Below are 16,663 nucleotides of genomic sequence, written 5' to 3' on the forward strand. Positions count from 1 at the left end.
AAGATACAGATAAGGTCACCCCTCTCCTCAGAGTTTAGGTAGCCACCACTGCTCTCCATCGCCAACTGCCTTCCACGGCTGTTGGGAGACAAGCCCAGCAGGACTAGAAGTGCCAAGGAAACTGTGCTAGGCTGGTGAGTGACTCTCATATTTGAAAAACAAAACAGATTTTATTTCTGGTTTGCGTTTATCTGGCTTCATCTAGCCATCAAGTCTCAGTCAGCTTTTGTCAGCCAGATTAAAGGAGTCTTTTCCTCTTGGAGGTGCTTAGAGAGCTCAAGACACCTTTGTCATCTTTGACATCTTTACAGAGATGACCTAATTAGACCTCCTGAGCAATGGAGATGGGTCTAATGCCCTCGTTCTTCTCCCCCTTCCACCTTCTTTTGTACCACTTCCCTGCCTAGTTTAGTGGGCAGGATTCCTCTAGTCAGGAGGCTGGGAGCTACTTGTTTTTCCAGAAACACTGGAGGAAAACAGCCACCAGGCCTGCCACTATGGCCAGCACAATGAAAGAGATGGCACCTGCCCACAGACCAGGCTGGTGCCCCTTGACGTGTTCCAGAGCCTCCGTGGGGATCATGTTGGTGAAGTTCAGCATGAAGCCCAGTGTCCATCCGATGTCTGTGTTTGCTGCCTGAGGTGAGAAAGCAGAGATCATCCAAAAGTGTCTCTCCCAGTCACCGGTAGCTTCAGTGCAAGGGACTGACAGGCACCTCTCCCAAGAGCTGCCCCAGCTGTGATTTCACATGTGGACCTGGCTGTGGTGAACCTGATCTTACCAGCACCAGTTACACAGGGAACTTTCCTGTCCCCTCTTCCCAAGGGCTAAAGGGCAGCTGAACGTGGATGACTGCTCTGGTCCTGATGTGCCTCTGTAACCTGCACGTGATTTTGGATCTGAGCTTTCCTCCTCCATGACCCTTCAAATTTGGCCATATTCTGGTTCAAATGTGTCACAGGGCCACCATCACCTCTCTGATGCTCAAGTCAATTCTGCCCAACATCAGAGACCAAAGTGGCCAAATCCTGCTCTGGACTTCTCTGACCCTCTTAAAATTAGCTTATGTTCACACCAGAGTAAGTGAGAAACAAACTGGTGTCAGAGGTTTGGGGGCAGGTAAGAAAGAGTGAAGCTGTGCTGGGATCACTGGGTAGCAGCCATGAGACGGGGACACATTTCTGGCGCAGGGGACTCCAGGGATGTCGCTCCTGAACGTGTTTTCGGGCCAAGGCAAGGATGCGGCTGCAGCTGCCTGCCTGCTCCCAGTGTCCCACAGGGCATTTACCTGCCGGCTGAAGTGGATGCTGCTCCACGTGTGCTCGTTGAACTTGTAGCCATCGAGCAGTAGCGTCAAGATGTAAATCCCCACAGAGCAATATGTGTGTAGGTACCCCTTCTCCTGCGGAAAGTTCTCCACCAGCTGTGGGGCCATTGGGCGACACGGTGTAACAGGGAATGAAACAGATGCTCAGAAACCCTCCCTAGCCCAGGGAACAGCAGGATGCATGCTTCCTGGGCAGAGATTTGGGACAGGACAAGCACAGGGCTCCTTGCTGCCCTTCACAGGGCTCTTACCTCTGCCCAGTTCTTCTGGCAGAAGGTCTGGATCGTGGAGTTGATGTCATTTAGAGACTGCTTGCTCGTCAGGTTCAGGAAGTGGAAGGTGTAGTAGAACCCAGCGAAGGCCTGGGAGATAAGGGGAGATGGTGACAACTACATCTCCTTCCTCACCCAAAAAAAAAGACCCAGGGGCCCCTCTTGCCTGGGGACAAAGTGCCATGTAATTCCCAGGGTTCTGCATCCAGCACCCTTGATGGTCTACCAGAAAGTCTTGGAGCTGGTTGACAAGCCCTGGGGCTGCTGCTTGCACTCTGAGCTAGCTCAGACTTGCTCCTTGGGACAAGATCTTCCTATTTCCCTTGGGGACGGCTGGGACATCACAGGAGGCAGAAGCCACCTCCCAGCATAGGAGAAGAGGTTTGCAGACGGGACCAGCTCTGGGGTCCCCTCTCTCCCCACCCATTCCCACCACCAGTGGCAGAGGAGACTCCCACCCTCTGTCCTCCCCCACCACAGCTGCAGGGACGGAGGCTCCTTACGAAGAACTGTCCCCGCACAGGCGGCTGATAAACCCCATTGAACCCGCACGTCCTGTTGGCCCCACAGCTGAAGTTGAAGAGTTTCTGGATGGCAGTGCTGCATGCGGCTGGGTCCCCTGTCCCCGTCACCGTGAGGACCTGTGCAGGGCTGGGTGTGCTTGGTGCACGGACACAGGGACTGTTGTAGAGGTCTGCCGTGGTGATGTTCTCCTGGTATCCCTTGGGGTAGCAGGGGTGTGATATCTGCTGGGGAGACGGGCTGCCCTAGAGGGAGCGGGAGCCATTAGTGAGGCTTGGTGTGGGATGCCAGTGAGACCCTACCCCACAGCCCATCCTGTGCTTAGACATTCCCAAAAAGCAGGATCTAGACCCTAGGAGGATTTGAGGAGAAGCGGGATCCATCCTTTGCATGACTAACCTGCCCACAGCTTCTGCCGGTCCTGCTGTCGGCCCCACCACTGATCCGTGCTGGGGTGGCGAAGCCACTGTCATCCTGTGCCTCCCCGCGGGGGTGGCAACCTGCTCCCGAGGGCAGCGCGTGCTCTCTGCCTGCACGGAGAGCTTGTTGCTCTTGGCACTCGCTCTGTCCCCACTGCATCTTGCAGGCCCTAGCCCAGAAAGGACCAAAGATGCATCCCAACTGCACGCTTCCTGAGCATCTCTGTCTCCCACAGCACTGGGCTATGTGCTCTGTTTGAGGTGAGACAGGAGGACAGTGCTTAGCAGTGAAGTGGTGTGCAGGAGGTATGTTGGGAATCCTCTCTCTGGGCAGAAATTGAGGAAGGGTGAGTAAATGGGGACAGGGAAGAACCTAAGGATATGGCTGGGCTTGGGAAAGGTTGAAAAATGCCATTACATGTCAAGGCCTGAGGAGAAGGAAGCCCTGGCAGGGAACCACCACCACCTTCCACCCAAATGAGAGAATTTTTTGGTTTGGTAGATAAAATCTAAGACTCTTCCAGGTTTTTTAATTTGTGAAAATTCCCAATTCCCTAACACTTTTTCCTAAGGCATGCCCAAAATTTCTGGGAGACATTTTTCATGGCAATGGGAAATGGTTCAGCAGATCCTGGTGACCAGTGGCTGCAGTACCTGGTGGAGAGCTGCCAGCAGCATCTTCAAGGCCTGCGTCTGCCCGTAGCAGAGGTAGCTGTGGGTGTAGAGCGAGTAGTTGGTGCCGTACAGCCTGAAGAAGACAGACGTGTTCTTGTCCTCAATGGTGACTCCAGGCTGGAAGGTTATTTGTGTCGAGGCACCTCCAAGGTCCAGAGCTCCGAGAACCTCGGTGTCCCGTGGATGTTCCCATTTCTCTGCAAAGGAAAACTGGCCCAATAAGACCACAATTGTTAGTCTGAACTGGAGAGAGTCACAGTCCTCCTCCCTTCCCTCAAGGTTTTGTGGGCTCAGAAGCCCCTGAGGGACCTTCCATGTCCTGTCTCCTTGTTTAACCCCTTCCTGCCTATGTCCTCCTCGCCCCACATAGACCTCTATGTAGCACTGAGGTCTGGCCCCTTGGCTGCTGCACATCAGCTGGGACCCAGAGACTTTGAGGAGGGAAAGAGTAACACTTTCATGTGGGGTCTGATATTGCTGCATCCCTGTGTTACCAAAATCGACCCATATGTAAGTGGAGAGCACAGGACCAGGCTGAGCTGGACACAGAGACCCTTGATTCTGTTAATCGCATCAGTGGAGTTGAATCTGCAGTCCACAACCACAGGCTACGTTTATTTGGATGACTACTGCTCTAAAACTACACTTTTCTCTCCTCTGGGAATAAAGAAACCTGGCTGTAGCTTAAACAGGGATATATATACTGCTCATCCCTCCTCTGCCCTCTCCCCGAGCCCGCACCTTGACGAGCGTCTCCAGCAGGTAGTTGACGGTGATCCAGCCGAAGGAGCCCTCCTCGTTCCCCGTGAGGATCTGAGCTCCGCGGAAGTCCACAGGGTACTCGCCAATGGCCTTGGCAACCTCGGCGAAGACCTGCTCGGCCTTGGTGCTGTTCTGCTCCCTGCCCAGGGAAGGAGAGAAATACCGCACGGTGGAGGAGGCAATGGCTGGGGAGCTTTCAGCGCAGGGCTAACAGCAAGAGGCTGCCGTCTTCTGCAAAGCGTCAGGGCTGCTCAGAGACAGGGCAAAGCCGCCAAATCCCTCACTGGTGTGTTGGAAGTCTCCCTAAAAATGCTGCCTGTGGGCTCTGCCTGAGCATGTGGGAAGGTTAATGCAGATCTGGCAAAGGAGGTTCATCCACCTCTGGGGCTGCTGCCAGGCTGGTGCTGGAGTGGGCTGGGAGGTTTCCCCGTGGGCATGGCGAGCGGCCTTCTTGGACACCCCGGCGGACTGCAGACACGGGTGCTCTGCCCATCACCATGGCCCCCCCAGGCAGCAGCCCCCCATACCCCCAGCCCCTTGTGCCACCAGGCCCCCGTCCCGTCCCAGCCCTCTGCACCGGCTATGATGCAGAAACGCGTGGTGGGGAAGGGGTCGGACGTGTGCGGCTCCGGGCAGTGCCAGTACCTCAGCAGCCGCATGCCCGCTGTGGCCCCCAGGTAGGTGGGGGTCTCCCGCTGCTGCTCTGCCGGGATGATCTTCATGGCCTTGTCCAGGCAGGGCTTCAGGCTGGCTCCAGCCCCAGCAGGGTTGTCTGCGTAGCTGGAGATGCCAGGTCCTGCAAGAGGGCACCCCGTGATGGAGCGAGCTCAGTGCCACCCAGGAGGGACAGGACAGCAAGGGACATGTCCACCCAGAAAACCCCCAGGGTTTTTTTCCTGCATACCCAGGCTAGTTGTGCCCTTGCCAAGGGTGTCCTTGGAAGGGCAGTGCTCAGGGCTGGCCTGCCTGAAGGCAGCACGTACGCCACAGCCATGGCCACGGCCACGGCACGCTGCAGGAGCAGGCGGCAAGCTCCTGCGCTGGATGGCGGGGGATGGCTGCAGTTTGAGTCTTGTGATGCTGAGCATGCTTAATCCCAGGGCGGACAAACTGCCCGAAGGCAGCCAGATGGTCCCACAGGACTCTCTGTGACAAACAGAGCAGTTCCTTATTTCCCTGGGGAGGGGGCAGTCTCTTATTTGTCCTGCTGGGAGGGTGTGCAAAGCTGATACGCACATGCAGAGGTGCCCTCTGCACCGCTTGTTTGAGTTCCTATTTTTAGGGGCTGGCGCCAGATCTGAGCACCCAGCATGGTCCTGCAGTGGGTAGGGACAGGCTCTGGGGTGGAAATATCACTATTTACCTTCTCCCAAGCTTTGTACACCATTATTGCCAGTAGCCCACACACCCTCTCCCTTACACTTTGCCCTCTGCCAGACCTTTACAGTTAACCAGTAACTGCCATGCCACCGATGCAGAGTCTGGATTTGAGGTCGAGGCAAGCTCTGAGCCCTCCCACCCCCTGCCCAGGCACCTCTGCCCTGGCCTGGTGGCCTCTGCCAGTCCCAGCCCAGCTCCATGTACCATTTAGCTGACCCTACCTCCCCTTGCTAGCCTGGTCCTTTCCTCCAGAGAGATCACTTCTTGTGCCAAAGCCCGACAGCACCTTTGCAATAGGAATAAATGCCCCTTTGCATATTTATAAATGCCCAATCAATAAATGCCTTTTGGGGCATTTACCATTTACCACACCTGGCATGAACAAGCCAACTCGTGTTGGTGCGGCGGGACAGCCACCCTGGGAAGCACCAGGGCTGGCCAGCCCCAGTGTTCCCCAGCTGAGCAGGGACAGGGGAGAGGGACGGACGTGTCCCAGCACACTCACCAGACACAGTGCAGGCTTCCACCTGGGAGACGATGCCAGTGCCATTCTCCTTGTCTGCAGGCCACTGGTAGATGTAGAGAGCTGTGTGCGTGGAGCCCGCATCAAACACCAGACTGTACTGGGGGAGGCAGAGGGGACATGGGGCGTCAGGAGTTGCAGGCAAGCTTCACCTGCCGCAGAGCAAGCGGAGCTCCAGGAGAGCCTGCAGAGCTCCTGGTGGGCAGGGGAACCTTGAGTGGCCAAACAAAGCGTGTCACCAGAGCAGGGAAAGCCCTGCGGCTTTGCGGTCACCAGCTGTGTCAAGGACAAGGCTCCATCACAAGCCCTTTGAGCTGGCAATGCTCTGCGATGAAAAGGCTGTATGTGCTGTAGGGCCAGTCACAGTGACCAAACTCTGCCAGACCCACCCGGCATGCCAGCCTGTGTGGGAGGTTGTCCCCATCTCAGTGACAAACAGCACAACCTGCCTGAAACCTGGGGAAAATCCTATACCAAGGGGCAGCCAGCACCCAGGCGAAAGCGGGCAGATGCGCTCCTCCCAAGGACCCTACCTTGGTGCTGGGAGGCAGAAACACATCCTTCACATTCACGACGCTCAGAATGAGGGCAATGATGCTGAAGACACAGGTGGCTGCCAGGAGACCTGCAACAGCCTTGGCTTTGTAGTCCATTCCTCCTTCAACCTGCAAGAATAGTCCCAACCCCGAGCTCACACCTCTGCATTTGCAAGGCCAGTTTTGAAATGCGAATCTCATGGATGGATATGGGACCTGTCAAGATAGGACTTTCCCCTTCCCTAACAAGGGCTTGAAGCCATTCTGTGGTGCATGGCTGATCTTATGGGAAGCTCTTGGCAGTCTCGGGGCTGGGACACCCTCTCCTGAGCACTCCCTCCCTGACGGATTTTCTGCATGGCTTTTTCAGCCCCGCCTTCTCAACTGCAGCCCTTCAGGTCCTCTGCACGCAGCCTGGACCCCATCCCTCTGCCTTGCTCAAACTACTAGCGGGTTGGCAGGTCAGCATCTCCCTTCTCAGCAGCATCACTGGGGAAGCACGGCAGTGGCTAACAGGAGTCCTAGACTGGGAGCAGGACCATGCCCTGGCAGGTTCCCAGTGTAGCCATCCCCTCCAGGGTGCAGAGCCACATGTCTCCGGCACTCACATGCTGCCATCGTACCCTTCACCCTCGCAAAACCCATCCCACAAGACTTGGTACCATCAAGTCACGTCTGTTGCCCAACAGGGCCAGACTGTCCCTGAGAGGGTCCTCTCTGCTCCAGGCAGGGGAACAGCATGTCCAGCCACATCTCCTGCCTGGCCCAGCTCTCCTCAGCTCTTGGTGACGCCACAGCAGGTAAGCAGACATGCAGGGATGGTGTCCTTGCCTGCAGGTGATCTCCAAGCCTCTCCTGCAGCCCCAAGGGCAGGCAGAAGGGCAGAGGCAGAAAGCTCCCACTGGTCTGGGCACACACAGCCCCGGAGCCAAACTGGCATGCTGACAGCGATAGCATTGCACAGGCAGGCAAGGCCAGTGGGGAATGGAACAGGTCCTGTGCCGCCCGCTCTTCCAGCCAGAGCTCAGGTCGTGGCAGAATGAGCTCTGAGGCATCAGTAAGAAATTGCAGTGGAGAAGCAAAGCCAAAGGGTCTGGTTCTCTGCAACAGCCTCAGCACACAGAGGCTGATGTGTTCACATGCTCAGCACCCCACAGCTGGTCCAGATGTGCTTTTCTAAGTGCACAGCTCTCCCTCCTTCTCCTGCACTGCCCGGTTCCATGCCACCAGCCACCGAGGCAGCATGCCTGCGGGGAGCCAGGCTGACCTCCATCCACGGCGTTAGGCTGCAAGCCAGACTCCAGCTGAGCAGTGGATATCCCAAAAGCCCTGGACACAGCCTAGAGAAGCAGTTTAACCCAACCAGTGCTTTAGGGTGGCACCTGGAGGCTGCCACTTGGCAATTCTCCTGCAAGTGCATATGTGGCATGAGATGTATAATGACGCATAGCAGCTGTTCTGGCCCACATCATGGGACATGGGACTACAGGAAATCCTTATCAGACTTTATCCTACAGCCAGGAACCCTCCCCTGTATGATGGCCAGATGAAATCATAGGGAAGCAGCTGATGAATCCCAGCATTGTCACGTCTCCAGTCCTATCAGCCCTGCTAGAGTTTGCCCAGACAAAACTGTGTCGCTGGGATGCGATTCCCCTGCTCCAGGTAACACAGCAATGGCAAAAGTCCCCAGCCCAGCCTACAACCTGGAAAAATCTGTGCAATGGAAGGATATGAAATAGTGATAAATTGCACCGTACTGCATGCAGGAGTGGGTGGGAAGTGGGCTTCACCTGCTGTGGTAGGGACTGATTTCCATTTTGACTGGGCAGGAGGAAACATCCAAAGGCAGCACAGAGCCAGCAAGGCCCAGGAAGGAGAGCAGAGCATGGGGAGGGAGCCCAGTGGGTGGAAAACAAGGCGAGGTGTGCGAGAAGCTGACCGATTTGCCCAGCCTTTCTGTGGCACCTCGGGGCTGGCCAGCACTGATACCTGCTACCGTACATGGCAGGTTCAGTCAAGCAGCAGGGACGGGAAGGTGGTGGTGATGCCTCCAGACCTGAAGTTGCTGTACAGCGCCGCAAGGAGCAATGCCCAGCCATTTCAATGCATGGAAAGTTCACAGCTGTGCGTAGTGCTGGGGCTGTTGCTGCACTTGTTTGTGCACAACAATGTGCTCTACAAACACTCGCGGGACGTCCCTCGCCTTGCAGCGACCCTTGGGCAGAGGGAGCGGGGCCTCAACTTTCAGGAGGAAAGGCTCAGAGGCACTGCTGGATTGAAACTGTCTGTTGCTCAGGAAAATGGAAAGCTGACTTCTGCACCGTGCACATTTGGGATTTGAAAGTCAAAAAGGCTTTTAAGTTTATAAGAAAGAGGGTGAACGTGCATGCCAGGAGCATCTTTGCCAGGCAGAGTGGTCCCCTGCCTCCCATCAGCACTGGGGCTCAGCAGTGCCCTCCATGCCCTTCTGCCCCCTGCACCATGGGCACCTCGTGCAGTGAGCGGCCGCCCCAGCCCTCTTCCACCTGCCCCTCCGGCCCGTGGAGCACGTTTATCCCCAGAACCCAGCTCTGCTGCTGGCCAGGGTGCACCCGGGGCTGAGCCCACCACTGCGCCTCCAAGCACAGCTCCATCAAGGGGTACCCCGGCCCCCAACCCTGCCTGTGGCTCACCCAAGCTGCTGCCGGCTCCCAGTACCACCACGCTCGCTCCGGTGTCAGCGCGTACCTGGAGTAGAGAGCCCCGCTCCTGGGACAAAGGCTGCCCCAAGTCCCCGGTATGGCCCTCCCCTTGGCCGCGGACCAGAAACCTGCCCAGGAGAGCGCTTGTTCAGGAGGCAGCAGGGCTGAGGCCGGAGAGCTGGGGTGGAAATAGCATCTGGCGTTAACCACTTAGCTGCTGGAGGAGCGGGTCTGCCTGGGAGATCTCCGCCTATGGGGGTGGTGTGGGTCCCTGCACTGCCCAGCGTGGGTTCAGCAGGGGGGCAGCTCCCCACGAAGCTCATGACGAGCCCAGCCTGTGCCTCTGCCCCTGCGGGGAGCCCGTGAGCGGGCTGGCCCTGAGAGGAGGGCAGTGGCTGAGGTCTGGGAGCCCCACAGACATCCCTGCCCCAGACCTGCTGCATAAACACACTGCAAGGTAAAGCATGGGCCAAGCCTGCCCTGCCGTCACCTGGCTCTGCTGTGCCCCACGCCGCCCCACTGCAGGCAGAGTCAGGCTGGCAGAGGGGCCTAGGACACGAACAGGAGGGACCTGGCAGGTGGAGACCTGTCTCAGTGGCCAGGGACCTGTTCCCACGGCCAGGGACCCCTTCCCACAGCCGTCCACATGGGACCCATCCCCATGCCCAGAGACCCACCTGTCCCCACAGCCAGGGACCCATTCCCACGGCCAGGGACCCACCCGTCCTCACGGCCAGGGACCCGTCCCCACGGCCACGGACCCGTCCCCACGGCCAGGGATCCATCCCCCTGGGCAGTGCAGGCAGAGGTGCAGGCAGGCCGGGGTGCTGCCCCAGTGCGGGCAGCGGCTGCCGCTGAGCGTCCCCGCTCCCCACGCCAAGCTCCCGCCCCGGGCTGGCCGGGGAATCAACCCGGACATCCGAGGCCAGCACAGGCCTCGCTTTCGCTTTCCATTGCTCCCCGGGCTGGGTGCAGGCAGAGCTGCGCAGGCAGGGCGGGCAGGGCTGCCCTGAGGCCGTGCCCGGGGGGATAGGCAGAGGGAGCAACGGGCTCGGTCCAGCTCGGTGCACCTACGCCCGAGGAAGGAGGGGTGCTCCCAGCACAGGTACGGCGGGGGCCGGCCGGGACCCCGGCCACCCAGTCCCCGAGGGCTGGGCAGGAGGGAGCCTTCGCCCTTCCCCGGGATGGGAGCTGCCGGCAGGCGGCCGCCCGGGTTGGGCCCTGCTCGTGCCAGGTCGCTGCTCTGCTGCCAGCCAAGGGACGGGTTCATGGTCTCCACACCTGGCTGCTCCGTGTCCCAGGGTGTCATTCAGGGGATGTGCGGTTCCTGAGCTGCCGGGAGAAGGGGAGCCCGGGAGGAGCTGGAGGGATGGGGCCGGGGGATTGGGGCTGCCCTTGCAAAGACCATCCCTCCCCACAGCCCGGTGCCGGGATGCAGACGCGCCTGCTCAGGGTGGTGGGCTGGAGCTCGGCAGCTGTGCTGGGAGTGCTGGGGGTGGCCGTCTTCCTCCTGGTCCTGACCCTGGCGAAGGATGCTGCCCTTCCTACGAGGAACAGAGTAGGTGCCCAGTGGGTGTTGGGGGAGCCTGGGAATGACCACCGGCCCCTTTCCCACCTCTCATCCTTCCATCAGTCCTGCTTTCCTCTCTGCTTGCAAGTCTTCCCATAACCAGCCAAGCTTTTCTGGGCTTAACCTAATCAAGGTAGCACTGGGCGGATCAAGCACCCTCCCCAAAACCACAGTCCAAGGAACCAAGGAAGGGAGAGAGAAGAGCAGCCCTCCTCCTGAGGCTGCTCCATTTTCTACCCCAGACACTTTCTCTTCTCTGTTTTCAGACATCCAGAGCACATGGTGGGTTTACATCTCTCCCACCTGTTGCTTTCTGCTGTCTTTTGCAGACAGTTAAAAAATAGTCAGGGTTTGTGAGATTTGCCACTCCTGAAGGTCTGGGAGCAGCTTTGGCAGCCTGAGCTCTTTGGGACATGCCTGGATGCCTCTCTGCTCTGCAAATCACCTTGCTGACCTGCATGCCTTCCCTTTCTGAGCTGTAACTCCCTTGAATGGCTAAATCAGAGGTGCTAGAGATTGAGTGGGGCTGCTAAAGGGAGGTTGGATGGGCAGACCTATGCTGCTCGTGTTCACTCATGGGAAGGGAGACCAGAAGCTCTCAGAAACCCCCATGGCACTTGGTGCAGCCCCAAGTGTGCTGTGACCCTGCGTCCCCTCTTCCTCCCCCAGTACGGTCTGGTGTTTGACGCTGGCTCTACACACACGGCTCTCTACATCTACCGGTGGCCCACAGACAAGGAGAACGGCACTGGCATCGTCTCCCAGGTGGAGGCCTGCACTGTATCTGGTGAGTGTGCTGGGACGTGTCCATCCCTCTCTCCCAGCCTACTGGATCCCTGTCCCAGACTCTCAGAGCATCGTCGGTGACCTGAGTCTTTCAGCCTGCACTGGGCCAAAGGGAGATGGCCTGGTGGAAGAGTGAAAGTAAAGTGTTAGGGGGGATAGTTTGCACCTTAGGGTGCCCTACAGTAATTGGGGGATCCAGAGATGTGTAAGGATATTGGCCCCTAGTTAGCACGGTTCCTGGAGCCACTCCAGTCTTGCAGCCGGTGGTTGTGCATCAACTCACAGCTTGGGATGCTGGAGGTGCAGAGTTTGCTCCTTCTCCCATGCAACCGCTTCCTTGGCTCTTCTTCCCACAACATCTCTTCACAGCTTCTTTCATAATGTGTGGCTTCCTGTTCCCACAGGGCCTCCTAAAATCTCTGCAGAAGTCCCTAAACTTTACTGTGTTTCTGATGGGGTTTTGTGTGCGGTTCCTAACTGCTCTTTGGGTCAGCAGTTTTCATTTTGGTATCTGTATGGCATCAAACACAGCAGAGTTTTGGGCTGTGACTGGGACGTCTGGGTATTGCCAAGGAGGTCCAGGGCGCCTCCTAGGCCTGGGGAACGGGTGGACATGTCCCTTGCTGTCCTGTCCCTCCTGGGTGGCACTGAGCTCGCTCCATCACGGGGTGCCCTCTTGCAGGACCTGGCATCTCCAGCTACGCAGACAACCCTGCTGGGGCTGGAGCCAGCCTGAAGCCCTGCCTGGACAAGGCCATGAAGATCATCCCGGCAGAGCAGCAGCGGGAGACCCCCACCTACCTGGGGGCCACAGCGGGCATGCGGCTGCTGAGGTACTGGCACTGCCCGGAGCCGCACACGTCCGACCCCTTCCCCACCACGCGTTTCTGCATCATAGCCGGTGCAGAGGGCTGGGACGGGACGGGGGCCTGGTGGCACAAGGGGCTGGGGGTATGGGGGGCTGCTGCCTGGGGGGGCCATGGTGATGGGCAGAGCACCCGTGTCTGCAGTCCGCCGGGGTGTCCAAGAAGGCCGCTCGCCATGCCCACGGGGAAACCTCCCAGCCCACTCCAGCACCAGCCTGGCAGCAGCCCCAGAGGTGGATGAACCTCCTTTGCCAGATCTGCATTAACCTTCCCACATGCTCAGGCAGAGCCCACAGGCAGCATTTTTAGGGAGACTTCCAACACACCAGTGAGGGATTTGGCGGCTTTGCCCTGTCTCTGAGCAGCCCTGACGCTTTGCAGAAGACGGCAGCCTCTTGCTGTTAGCCCTGCGCTGAAAGCTCCCCAGCCATTGCCTCCTCCACCGTGCGGTATTTCTCTCCTTCCCTGGGCAGGGAGCAGAACAGCACCAAGGCCGAGCAGGTCTTCGCCGAGGTTGCCAAGGCCATTGGCGAGTACCCTGTGGACTTCCGCGGAGCTCAGATCCTCACGGGGAACGAGGAGGGCTCCTTCGGCTGGATCACCGTCAACTACCTGCTGGAGACGCTCGTCAAGGTGCGGGCTCGGGGAGAGGGCAGAGGATGTCCCACCACCTGTGGTCTGGGCTGGGAAGCCGATATGCCTGTGGTAGCCCTGTGCTGGGTCCGTCCCTGTGGGTAACTCCTGGTGCTGGGTAGTGCTCCTTCACAGGCGAGTGGATCCACCCGCCGGCAGAAGATGTGGTCGGAGCTCTGGACCTCGGTGGGGCTTCAACCCAGATCACATTCCTTCCTGGGACCACCATAGATGACAGCAGCACAAGAGTCGTCCTCAGGCTGTACGGGACCAACTACTCCATTTATACCCACAGCTACCTCTGCTACGGGCAAAATCAAGCCCTGAAGATGCTTATGGCATCCTTACACCAGGTAACCACCTCCAGCCTTCTGCTCCTCCACTGCACCCCGAGCCCCAGTCTCACTGACTTGGGCAGGCAGCACCCGCTGGGTGTGACAGCTGCTGGGCTCAGTGCCTTGGTGCAAACCCCGGTGAGGATGGTGGATACAACAGGGCCATCGTGGCAGGAGCCATCCCAGGGGTGTCCCAACAGCAGAGGGCAGGACTGAGCTGAGATGGAGATGGCCACCCCAAAGCAGGACACCTGACCACAGGCGCTGCTGGGATGGTGGGTGCCTGGGGTGCCTGTGCCAGGGCCATCTTGCCCAGCAGATCTCCATCCCTGTCCTGATGGAGGGGTTGTGTCAGCCCAGCCTCAGTCACAGGGGGCTGGAAGGACCCAGGCCTGGAGGAGGGAGCCTGCTAGGTGCCAGGAGGTTGGGGAAGACCCAGCGAGATTTTTTAGCATCAGTATGGTAATGAATACATTGGTTTTATGGGTAGAAATCTGGTCTTCAGCAGTAGGCGCTGGGCATGAGAGAGTGAACGGCGGTGGTGTTGCTGCACAGGGGGACCCTCGTGTCCACAGCTTGGCTGTGAGGTGAGGGGTAAATGCCAGCTCACGCTGGTTGGAATGGGCAAAACACCACATCCAGAGCACATTGCAAAGAGAAATCAACATCTGTTTTGTTTTTACTTACATGGCTTCTCAGCCATGGCTCTCTCTGGAGTCTGGTGAACCTACAAAGGAAGAGTGGGGACAAAATGGGTCCACGCTTAGCACAGGGTGCAAACCCCCAAGGCCTTGGGCATACAAACATCACTGTAGCTGATCCCTGACCACAGCGTGGTCGTGCCATGCTTGTCCGCACAATTCTGTGCCTGCACCCCGTGGACAAGGTCCCATGGGTGGTGGGGCCAGCATGCTAGTCTCCTGCATCTCGGTGTGGGAAAAGGCCCTGTATGTGGGCTGTTTCTCTCCTTTCTGTCCTCATCGTCAGTGTCGGGGTGATGCTAACAGCTCCCATTCTCTCCAGGGCAGCCCGTCTCCCCAGCAGATGTCACACCCCTGCTACCCCAAGGGATACCGGGAGAACATCACCACGGCAGACCTCTACAACAGTCCCTGTGTCCGTGCACCAAGCACACCCAGCCCTGCACAGGTCCTCACGGTGACGGGGACAGGGGACCCAGCAGCATGCAGCACTGCCATCCAGAAACTCTTCAACTTCAGCTGCGGGGCCAACAGGACATGCGGGTTCAATGGGGTTTATCAGCCGCCTGTGCGGGGACAGTTCTTCGTAAGGAGCCTCCGTCCCTGCAGCTGTGGTGGGGGTGTGGGATTTTGGGGCACCAGAGGCTGGCCACGACCCCAGGAAAACTGCTGTAGGAGAAAAGTCTGAATAGTGCCAGCCCTGAAAGCTGGGATGTGCCCAATGCATGGAGACATGCAGGGTACTTACCAGCGTGCCAGGCAGACCCAGACCTCTGTTGTCACAGCACCAGTCTCTTCTGGTGTGGGGAGCAGTCCCAGGGCTCCCTCCCAGCAGGTCAGCGGGCATCACCCTGTGGTGCTGAGAGGTGGCCTTAGGGACCCCTGCAGAGCACCCAGAGGGAGGGGCGGGGGGGTGGCAGTGGCCTGGGTACTTCACTAACTTGCTGCCTTTGGTCTTAAACACCCACAGGCCTTTTCGGGGCTTTATCACAACTTTCACTTTCTGAACCTGACTGGAGGGCAGTCCCTGACCTCGGTCAATGCCACCATTGGGCAGTTCTGCACCAGCAGCTGGGAGAAGGTGAGATCCTGCTTAGGAGATGCCAGCCCCTGCCCACATTTCACCTGGGTGCTGGGCAGCCTGAGAGCTCATCTGCAGCCCATCCTCTGCTGCGCAGACAGCAGCTGGAGGGAGCTGGGAGGAGCACAAAGATCTCTGGACAGGGAGAGAGATGGGAGAGCAGCCTGCAGCCTCCCAAGTCCTCCTTGCTCCCCAAGCGCAGGCATTCCCAGGTCTTTGCTCCCAGCTGCACTGCAGGGCTCTTCCCTGCAGTGTGGGTGCACCAAGCACTGCTCTGTGCTGGCGGCCCTCCCCAGCAATTCCACCTCTGCAGGTGCAGAAGGAGTTCCCCACCACGGACAGGACCCACCTCCGTGATGCCTGCGCAGCCAGTTCCTACATCCTCGGCCTTCTCCTGCAAGGCTACAAATTCAACCACACGACATGGCTTAACATCCACTTCGTCCCGCAGGTAGGAAAGTGCCCGGCAGCCGCCAACTTCCATGCTTCGTGACATGAAATGGCTCATGCCCACCCTGCCGCTGCCCCTGCCCTGCCTGGATGGGGGAGCAGGGGATAACAGGGCAGCATGGTCCACTGCCTGTGCCCAGGGCAGCTCTTGAGTTATGCTCACAGGCACTTGCTGAGACATCTGCCCTGGGCAATTTATGGTCTCCCCAGCTTATCTCACTAACGGGGTATCTGCAGCCCGAGGTGTGCACAGATATGGTGGCTGTAGAGCAGGACCTGGGGGTGCGACAGCAAAGGTCTTCTCTCGCTCTCCAGCTTGCATGGTACTTTGCAGCCCTTCACATCCCTCTTCCTTCTCTGTCTGCACAGGTTGCTAATGTAGACATGGGCTGGACTCTGGGCTACATGCTCAATCTCACCAACATGATTCCCTCAGAGACTCCCCAGAGAGTCGTAGGGCTCCAGAGAAGCAACTGGATAGCAGCCACAATTTTACTGGCTGTCATGCTCATCCTCATCTTCTGCCTGCTCACAGTCATATGCTGCCAGAAAAATTCCTCCGGTTATGAGAGTCTCTAGCAGCACTGGCTCCAGAGGCCACTGAAGCCACTTAGCCCTGCTGGCACACTTGTGTGAGGAATTACAGACCATGTGTGCAGGAGCTGTGAACTTGTAATTAGCAGCACCTGTGTCCTGGCCTGGTGAGCTGGAACCAGCACAGGCTTTAAAAAATCCTCCCTGTAGCTGTGTGCTGTCTGGTTTTTCCTTTCCCCTTGCTGCTGGTTGGAGATGCTCCAGGAGGGAGGGAGGGAGGGAGGGCATGGACACGTGGGGCAGGGGTGCAGTGCTAGGGGCATGGGGACCACAGTGATGTGGGGTGGCTGGAGATGGTGGGTCCAGTGGGTTGGGGAAGAGAGAAGGGGTGTCTGACAGCAACAGGCTCATCACAGGGCTGGTTACAGCCTGCAGCAGCTGCCCCATGTGGGGTGGATGTGTCCTGCCCCATCCTAGGACAAGAGCCTGCATTGCCCACAGCCACCAAGAGGGTGGTCAGACACTGGAACAAGCTTCCTAGAGAGGTGGTCGATGCCCCAAACCTGTAAGCATTGAAGAGGCATTTGGACAATGCCCTTAATAACA

General features: G+C 58.3%; 2 protein-coding genes across 9 annotated transcripts; one reads left to right on the top strand and one right to left on the bottom strand.

The window, feature by feature from the left end:
- Nucleotides 1–150: 150 nt before the first annotated feature.
- Nucleotides 151–9,973, bottom strand: ENTPD8 (ectonucleoside triphosphate diphosphohydrolase 8). Of its 3 annotated transcripts, none has more exons than XM_041119964.1 (10): nucleotides 9,863–9,973; nucleotides 6,415–6,546; nucleotides 5,864–5,981; nucleotides 4,624–4,774; nucleotides 3,958–4,117; nucleotides 3,196–3,426; nucleotides 2,104–2,367; nucleotides 1,580–1,690; nucleotides 1,290–1,424; nucleotides 151–637 (listed from the first exon to the last, which is right to left on the bottom strand). In XM_041119964.1, exons 1-10 carry the CDS (start codon nucleotides 9,884–9,886, stop codon nucleotides 446–448), a joined length of 1,518 nt encoding a protein of 505 aa, XP_040975898.1. In that variant the 5' UTR covers nucleotides 9,887–9,973; the 3' UTR covers nucleotides 151–445. The 3 variants fall into 3 exon arrangements, with proteins under 3 accessions (XP_040975898.1, XP_029856580.1, XP_029856581.1); XM_030000720.2 differs by lacking the exon at nucleotides 9,863–9,973 and adding an exon at nucleotides 9,093–9,192; XM_030000721.2 differs by lacking the exon at nucleotides 9,863–9,973 and adding an exon at nucleotides 9,148–9,168.
- Nucleotides 9,974–10,066: 93 nt separating this feature from the next.
- On the top strand, nucleotides 10,067–16,266 carry LOC115335102 (ectonucleoside triphosphate diphosphohydrolase 8-like). 6 transcript variants are annotated; one of them, XM_041119993.1, is made up of 10 exons: nucleotides 10,067–10,206; nucleotides 10,522–10,659; nucleotides 11,341–11,458; nucleotides 12,140–12,290; nucleotides 12,797–12,956; nucleotides 13,079–13,309; nucleotides 14,315–14,578; nucleotides 14,963–15,073; nucleotides 15,171–15,524; nucleotides 15,893–16,266. In XM_041119993.1, the coding sequence occupies exons 2-10, from the start codon at nucleotides 10,534–10,536 to the stop codon at nucleotides 16,100–16,102; spliced, it is 1,725 nt and encodes a 574-aa protein (XP_040975927.1). In that variant the 5' UTR covers nucleotides 10,067–10,206; nucleotides 10,522–10,533; the 3' UTR covers nucleotides 16,103–16,266. The 6 variants fall into 6 exon arrangements, 5 of the variants coding, with proteins under 5 accessions (XP_040975927.1, XP_029856182.1, XP_040975928.1 ...); XM_030000322.2 differs by having other exon boundaries at nucleotides 15,387–15,524; XR_005931377.1 differs by having other exon boundaries at nucleotides 14,963–15,524; nucleotides 15,893–15,998.
- Nucleotides 16,267–16,663: the final 397 nt, after the last annotated feature.

This window comes from Aquila chrysaetos, chromosome 24 (assembly GCF_900496995.4).
Source record: "Aquila chrysaetos chrysaetos chromosome 24, bAquChr1.4, whole genome shotgun sequence".
Classification (NCBI taxonomy): domain Eukaryota; kingdom Metazoa; phylum Chordata; class Aves; order Accipitriformes; family Accipitridae; genus Aquila; species Aquila chrysaetos.

Bases quoted from the DNA above. Each gene is read 5' to 3' on its own strand.
- LOC115335102 (XM_041119993.1), top strand. From the start codon at position 10,534: ATGCAGACGCGCCTGCTCAGGGTGGTGGGCTGGAGCTCGGCAGCTGTG. The intron at 12,291-12,796 runs GTACTGGCACTG...TTCCCTGGGCAG, and splicing joins GCGGGCATGCGGCTGCTGAG to GGAGCAGAACAGCACCAAGG. The intron at 13,310-14,314 runs GTAACCACCTCC...CATTCTCTCCAG, and splicing joins TTATGGCATCCTTACACCAG to GGCAGCCCGTCTCCCCAGCA.
- ENTPD8 (XM_041119964.1), bottom strand. From the start codon at position 9,886: ATGGATCCCTGGCCGTGGGGACGG. The intron at 5,982-6,414 runs GTAGGGTCCTTG...TGCCTCCCCCAG, and splicing joins TTCTGCCTCCCAGCACCAAG to TACAGTCTGGTGTTTGATGC. The intron at 2,368-3,195 runs GTACTGCAGCCA...CGCTCCCTCTAG, and splicing joins TGCTGGCAGCTCTCCACCAG to GGCAGCCCGTCTCCCCAGCA.